At 47.4% G+C, this 7,981-nt stretch overlaps 1 protein-coding gene across 1 annotated transcript in view; it reads left to right on the plus strand.

Moving 5' to 3' along the window:
• The window catches only part of furinb (furin (paired basic amino acid cleaving enzyme) b), a 78,228-nt gene extending 71,098 nt beyond the window's left edge, over positions 1 to 7,130 (plus strand). Inside the window, exons 11-16 of the mRNA XM_028958133.1 lie at positions 112 to 215; positions 655 to 772; positions 2,391 to 2,570; positions 2,815 to 2,939; positions 4,462 to 4,575; positions 5,243 to 7,130. Of these exons, the coding sequence (XP_028813966.1) occupies positions 112 to 215; positions 655 to 772; positions 2,391 to 2,570; positions 2,815 to 2,939; positions 4,462 to 4,575; positions 5,243 to 5,895 (1,294 nt within the window). The 3' untranslated portion in view covers positions 5,896 to 7,130. The remainder of the gene's footprint in view (positions 1 to 111; positions 216 to 654; positions 773 to 2,390; positions 2,571 to 2,814; positions 2,940 to 4,461; positions 4,576 to 5,242) is intronic.
• Positions 7,131 to 7,981: the final 851 nt, after the last annotated feature.

A 7,981-nucleotide genomic window follows, 5' to 3' on the forward strand; every position in this document is an offset into this window, starting at 1 on the left:
GGACGGTTAATTTGTGCCCTGCCCGGTGACGGGCCGTAACTCACCACTGCAGTTTTGGCCGCTGCGCCCCGGAGGAGCGTTCATCTCCTGTCCTCTGCTTCATGTCTGCAGCATGAACCTGACCTGGAGGGACATGCAGCACCTGGTTGTGCGGACCTCCCGACCCGCCCACCTCGTCACTAATGACTGGAGGACCAATGGGGTCGGTCGGAGAGGTATGGACAAGCTCCTCCTTGAATAAAAACTTTTTATGTTAATCTTTTTCTTATGCATTTAAAAGCGAGATACATATGGGCTCTAAATAACATCATATATTTATGGCATTTATCAGAGCGCCTTACAATCCTGTAGTTATAGGGACAGTCCCTCCTGGAGACGCTCAGGGTTAAGTGTCTTGCTCGGGGACACAAAAGTGGGGTTTGAACCTGTGAGTTTTGGTCTTCTGTGTTAATCACTAGACTACAACCACCCCAACACTAACGTCACATCACTCATAATGCACTTATTACAGAAACAGACCACTTGGAAGAACCCGTTGTAGTAGGAGCAGGATTTGATAAGATTTGGGTTTTGAGTGAGGACTTTTTTTGTCATCGGCAGTTTAATAGCTGAGGTTGATGATTAGCAGGTTCATGGTTTTTCCTTCTTTTCCAGTGAGCCACTCGTACGGCTATGGTCTGCTGGATGCCAGTGCCATGGTGGCCTTAGCCCAGAACTGGACCAGTGTGGGACCCCAGCACCAGTGTGTCATCAACATGCTGTCTGAGTCCAGGTAACCCAGGAACAGCCGGCATGAAGCCGTCATATGTGGCTTTTTGGATAAGTACAGAATATTTAGTGTTTCGTAGATCCAACCCTCCAGATTCAGCCCCATCTCACATTGCAAGCTGTTTCAGTGGAGCATAAAATAATCATTTTCTTTGTGGTTTTTTTATTATTATTATTATTTTATCTGGCCCTGGAAGGACATGTGATGTTTCCATGGCAACTGCCATGTTCAGAAAAAAATTGAATTATGGAGTAGTTTAGAAGTATTGTCACAGATGGATAACGGGAAGGAAAGGACTCAATCACACGACTCACAAACACAGGCTTTTAATATAAATGAACTGGTCATGTGGACCTTCACACGGTCACGAAACAAGAGTGAAAGACAAATAGACAAAAAAAAGACAACAGTAGGAGGACAGGACACGGCAAGGATACATTCGTACTATTTATAACAGTTCAAGGTACTTGGGGAACACAAGACTCACGCTGTAAATAAGAAAACACCTCCAGCTCGCTCGGCCACGGGCGCAAGCAACAAACAGTTACTGCTCATTTTCACAGGTTATTAATAAAAAGGTCACATTTGTGTTGTGCGGCATCGATGGAGTCCGAAAGTATTTGCATAAGAATGAAAGGAGGCTCCGACTCTCTGCGCGCAGCACGGCCCTGGTTAACAGGCGTGGTGTGCTGGGTACGTGAAGAGGCGGCAAACAAGACGACTCGCGCACGCTGGCGTCTGGAGAGGATTTTATCTGCCTCCGTTCCGATGATGTCTGTCTCGAGGATGCTTATGTCTGGGCAGGTGGGGGCTGGATTCTCTGGGATGATGAAAGCCGTCGTCAACATTTCCAGCGTCTCAATGCAGATAACAGCTGCGGTGTGTTCACACTCTTTTTCTGGCTGGACGCAGTTGTGATCACATTCGAATGCCAGTATTTATAGTAGTTCAGAAGCAGGCTGGCTTTTTCGCATCGTGTAACATAGTGAGGTTGAAGGTAGGCAGATTGTCTGTTTTAGTGATAATTTGCAACTTATTCTACTCTAAAGCAGTCGTAATTGGAACAGGGCTGGAACAGGCTCCAGTTTGTTAATCGTTTTTTGGGGTGTGTCCCAGCACTAAAAAATGTATGTATTCCCTGGGCTTGTGATCAGCAACTTTTGCATGCATTAATAATTAACTGATCTTGTCCATGGTCTGTAGTGTCATATAAGGAAGTACCGCTGGATATGCTGCTGCCAATAGTTAGGTGATCGAGGTACCTTAGTAGTATTTTATTTCACTTCATTATTATTTTCCAAAGCTATGATTTTCAGACTAAACAGGCAAACTGAATCGATTGAAAAGTGCATCTAATTTTAAGATCTTTCAAATACACATTATCATGTAAGTTGCTTAATAATAATCAATATATTAAAATGGCTTGTTTAATGATTGATTCAACAGATTATGAATAATAATTGTGGAACCCAAAGCCTGAAAGCAGCAGCCATGCTTAGAGGCAATTAGCAATGGAGTGTTTGAGCTTTGTGTCTCATGCTGTTCTGTGTGTCCTGTGGATGATCGCTGTGTGTGTTTTTGTGTTTTTGTCTTTGACTCTTGCTCGTGCTTGCGTCTCCAGAGACATCAGGAATCGTCTGGTGTTCAGTAAGAGCGTGGAGGCGTGTGCGGGTCGGCCTGAGTTCGTCAGCTTGCTGGAGCACGTTCAGGCTCGCCTCAGTCTGTCCTACAAGCACAGAGGGAACCTGGCCATCTACCTCACCAGCCCCCTGGGAACCCGCTCTACCCTGCTGGCCCCCAGGTAAATATGAACACGCACTGCAGACACAGATCAAATCGGACCTTCAGAACACACACACACGTTGGCTAATGTGCTTTATTCACCTCCGTGGAGATGCACTCAGCTCTTATGGTGACTGGTGACTGATAAACATGCTCACGGCCAAACACACTCACATAGATGAACGGCTTGTAACACTTTATCCTAATCGGGCCCCAGTTAAGCACTCAAACACAGGTGATCAGCCTCTCTTCTCCCTCTCCAGGCCGCAGGACATGTCTTCAGAGGGGTTTAATGACTGGGCGTTCATGACCACACACTCCTGGGACGAGGACCCCCATGGAGAGTGGACCCTGGAAATAGAGAATGAGTCAGGAATGGCCGACTATGGTAATTAATTTTCTTTTTTTTTTTTTTTTTGGAGAAAAATAATGGTGCTGTGGCAGCATAAGACAAATGATATATATTGTGATTAATCCAATTTACAACAGGAGTAGAAACAAAATGTGAACAACAAAAAAAGATTTATATGCAGTTATGAATATCTGTAATGGGACAGCTTTGTCAAAGTGAAGCAAAAAGCCTAAATGAAAACTAAATGATTGCTTATGTATATTTCTTATGTAATATAAGGGAGTAGTTTCAGTGCACTGAATAAGATGTAAACCTAATGTCAGATAAACCAGCTTGAATTAAACCACCGAAATTCAGCATGCTTGGTTTGCTAGTGGGCGTGGTCCCAAGATCATGTTTGTCATATCTACCGATGGCCCCAAGAGCAAAGGCTCATGGGGTGGATGGACACTGCTACGCCTGAGCTTGTGTTGTGTTGAGGGTGTTAAAGTGATGTCCTGTGGGCGCCACCCCTTTTTAAACTTTGTTCATTAAAACCGACCAATGGGGCTGGATTGGTAAATCCATAATTGATGTTTACATTTTATATTTATGGCATTTATCAGAGCGACTTACAACCAGGACTTACAGGGACAGTCCCCCTGGAGACATGCAGGGTTAAATGTCTTGCTCTGAGACACAATGGTAGTAAGTGGGGTTCGGTACATTGGTGGGTGTGTTGCCTTCTAGGCTACTAACACCCACATGTGATGTGACATTAGCAAACATGCTAATGTTACAAAATCTATATTTATATATATGTATATTTTTGCATTTCGGAGTACTGCAGGTCAAGTCAATTAAAATAAAATGGACTCTGCTAATTAAATAATGAAAAATTTGCAGGCTGGAGAAGCCTCCCGACAGGGACAGCATCTTAAACAGCGTGCCGGGCGTGGTCAGCAGTCTCTAAAATGGGTTCCGCCACGTAGCCAGGTCTGTAAAGGGATGTGCGGGGCGGCCGAGCGCATCTCTAAATCCGGAGCAGTGAGTCTCGGCCTGGTGCAACCGGCCGTGTGACCGCTGGGGTGCGGCGGGGCTTGTGTAAGGATTTACAAACTAATATGGATTATGTTATTTCTTCCCTGTCGCGTATCAGCTCGGGCTTTTCATTAAGGCATTTATTACATAATCCATTTTAATATGATATCAGGAAAAATGTCCTTTTTTTCTGGCCAAGTTACATATCTACGTTGCATTACTAGTTAATAAAAGTGAAAGTAAAGTGAAACCCTGCAGCACAGCACACGGTGACACAACAAAATGTGTCCTCTGTATTTAACCATCACCCTTGGTGAGCAGTGGGCAGCCATGACAGGCGCCCGGGGAGCAGCGTGTGGGGACGGTGCTTCGCTCAGTGGCACCTTGGCGGATCGGGATTCGAACTGTCAACCTTCTGATTACGGGGCCGCTTCCTTAACCGCTAGGCCACCACTGCCCCCAAAAAGACTATAAAACTGTCCTCAGCATCCTTTTTGTGTCCTTGTGGTCTCTCTCTCTCTCTCGGCCGCGGTGATAGGAGTGCTGTCCCAGTTCACGCTGGTCCTGTACGGCACCGGCTCCTGCGCCGTCGACCTCAGCCTGCCCTCCAACAACAGCTGCAAAACATTCGACCCTCAGCAGATCTGCATTGGTGAGTGGAGACCCGCCGAGGGGTAATTCTGTTATACACACACACACACACACACACACACACACACACAAGCTCTTTTAATTCTGCCGCGCTTGCCGTGTAGCTCTGAATATGTATGGATATGAAGAACTAAGGAAACAATTTACATTTTTTTTGTCTTTAATTCACTCCAGCCCCATCTATTATCCGGCGCACCTCTCCAGCGCTAAGCTGGCTTAGTCAGGATTTAGTCTCTCTTGACGCGTAGTAAAACGGCGGCGCGCGTTTGGCCGCTTTGCTCCGTCAGGCGTGAGTCATGTTCCTCCTGCAGCTTAAAGCGCCAACGTTTTTATGTGTGTATATATTTGTGTGTGTTTTGCATATTGTCATTATGTATCATGGTTCAGTTTATGTGTTGTGACAGTAAGTGCATAGAATTTGAAGCATGATAGAATATGAATATAATATAACATTTTAAAAGCCCTGAACCTTCTAACCTCCTAACATTTGGTCTAACAAGTCGTAATATGTACGGAAGGTTTACTGTGTACCTGGATTTTCTATGCAATGTGTACATACACTATTGGTATAATGTGTGCTCATGTGCTTGCCCATGTTTGTGTGTTTTTTTCAGTTGTCTCTGATCATGTACGTGTGTGTGTGTGTGTGTGTGTGTCTGTTTCCACAGAGTGCAGCCCAGGGTTCTCCCTCTTCCTGCAGGGCTGTGTGAAGGTCTGTCCTCCAGGCTTCAGCTCGGGGCCGCAGCAGCTCAACCTGTCCCTGGAGAGCTGGGTGGAGCAGTCCTCCGTCCAGGCCTGCATGCCCTGCCACCCGTCCTGTCTGACCTGCTCGTCCACGGGGGAGGCGGACTGCCTCACCTGCCCCCAGCACAGTCACCTGGTGCTCAGCTCCTGCCTGCACCAGAGCCAGGTGCAGCGCAAGTCCCCCAGCGACCCCGCCCAGAAGGAGGGCCAGGACGGAGAGTCCGCGTTCAGGCTGCAGCCGACGTCCCACCTGCCCGCCGTGGTCGCGGGCCTCAGCTGTGCCTTCATCCTGACCACCTTCGGGGCGCTATTCATGGTCTTACAGTCGCGGTCCGGCAGCGCCCCCTGGAGCCAAAAGGCTGACCCCCACAACCTGGAGTCGGGGGGCGGGGGGGGCATCCGCGTGGGCTTCGGATTCGGCCTGGGGGGCCGCGACGGGATCGGCAGGATCTCCTACAGGGGCATCCCGACCGTGTGGAGGGACGAGGACATGGCCGGAGGCTCGGAGTCGGAAAACGAGGAGTGCGACTGCCACAGCGAGAGGACTGCCTTCATCAGGACACAGAGCTCCCTGTAGCGTCCAATCAGGCGAGGCCGGCCTGAGTCTTCCTCACTCCTTCTATCCCCCTGGCTTTCAGCAGTGGTGCAGGTCCTGCCCTTAGACTGATTGTTTGGGAGGACTTTCCGTTAAGTAGCAGATGTGTGTGTGTGTGTGTGTGTGTGTGCGCCCACTGCTCCACACCCCTGCAGATCCTGTTTATATCTCTGCTCCCCTCTGCAGCATTAAACACTTAAAGCAGGGCGTGTGTGTGTCTGTGTGTGCTTGCTCGCGTACGTGTGTGTGTGTGTGTGTGTGTGTGTGTGTGTATACCTTGTCAAGGGCTGAAATCGTTCTGCTAGGGCTGGATTTATATGCACACCAGAGCGCTGCTGCTGTCTGGACACATTAGGCACCCGGCGCAATCCCGGCGTGGGATTTAAAGTTGCTTTTCATTCGCCCCGCAGGCCGCGCCTCTCCTGCACTCGTCCACGCCGCAGCCCGCGTTACGCTGCGCGTCACGGACAATCCACCGAGCCTGGTGATTGATCACGTGACGTGGAGATACTGCAAACATCGAGGATTTTTGGACTCTTGCTTTTAAATTGCAAAAGCACCAAATACTGCTGGAACATCTCCACTTTACATTTCTCGCCTGATTTACAGTTGAATTTGTCGTAGAAGTGCGGCCTGTCTCGGCCTGACCAATTCGGTTCTCCCTTTAAAACCCATGCTTTGAAAAGCCATCATTGTAAAAAAAAAAAGAAAATCCATAATAACATATTCAGCTTTTCTTTTTTTTTTAAGACCAGACAAGCGTTGCTCTGTACAAATCAGCACGATTTTGTGAAAAGTACCAAAACTTTTTTTTTTAATGAGTGTCTTTCGCATCTTTGTCTTGCAGCGAGCAAATTGAGAATCATTTTCCTCCTCTTCCCCAAAGACGTTCATTGATTTTTTTTCTTTTTTCTCCTCCCCTCTTTTGTACACAGATAATGCCGGATCCGAAAATTAAAGAGTCGGTGTGTCTTTCGAAAGGTTAACTCATATCTTGAGGCCAGGCCTCAGCTGCGAGACCGAACACACAATTCTGAATGGAATCTGTATCTGCTGAGAGGTGTGTGTGTGTGTGTGTGTGTGTGTGTGTGTGTGTGTGTGTGTGTGTGACAGACGGCGTGCTTAGCATTAGGAAAGTGACTTGATCTCTCTTGATACTGTGTGTCATTTGGAGTCGCTTCGATATGGGAAAGAGGAATAAAAAATCTGGAAGTCGATGGTCTTTTTTTTTTTTCTAGCATTTATTCTTTTTTTTTTATTTAACTAATGTTAATACTGTGCATTTTAAATTGCTAATAAAAAAAAATCGTTGTCACGAGCGCGCTGCTTTGCTTGTCATGTTAGGCCCAGGCAGCGTTGATGCTGACTGCAGGGTTCCTCTCTCTGAAGCGCGGGGCCACCAAAGCAAGCCACCAATTAGAGAGCGGAAGGAGGGGGGAGGCGGGGTAACCAGTGATTAATAAGAAAGAGGGAGGGTCCGAAGAGCAATTAAGATCTCTGTGCTTAAAACATACTGATCTGTGACTAGGACTTCATCAATCGGAGATAATCCATGGAGCGCCAGCGGCTCCAGACGCAGTTTCAGTTGAAGCCTCATTTATAATTAATCTGCGTTGACGTGAATGGGGGATTTATTTTATTTTTTCGCGCCCCCCCCCCTCCGCGGCTGTGTAGTGGCTGAGCAACCAAGCCACCGTCCCAAATGAGCCGGAGAATCTGGTTTCTGCAAATACTCATTTTGAAATGCTTTCCATAATTAGGTCTTCTGGGAGGAATCGGAGCCCATCTTGATGCCTTTCGAATGCATGTGTGGAACGGCAGTCACACACAAACACACACACACACACAAAATAAATTACATGCAGACTGTGTTTACATACAGATGAGCAACAATGGAAGAACTAAGGCTTCCAGGAGCCACCCGAGATTGGATCTCAGCTCAACTCGAACCGAAACCTATGGGAGATTATGGAATGTGGGACAAGGAGTGCTGTGCATCTGTATACAATCTCCTCTGGAGAGTGTCGCCCAGGCCCTGCACCCCTTATTTCTGATGGGTGCTCATCCT

The sequence above is a fragment of the Denticeps clupeoides genome, chromosome 17 (genome assembly GCF_900700375.1).
Source record: "Denticeps clupeoides chromosome 17, fDenClu1.1, whole genome shotgun sequence".
Classification (NCBI taxonomy): domain Eukaryota; kingdom Metazoa; phylum Chordata; class Actinopteri; order Clupeiformes; family Denticipitidae; genus Denticeps; species Denticeps clupeoides.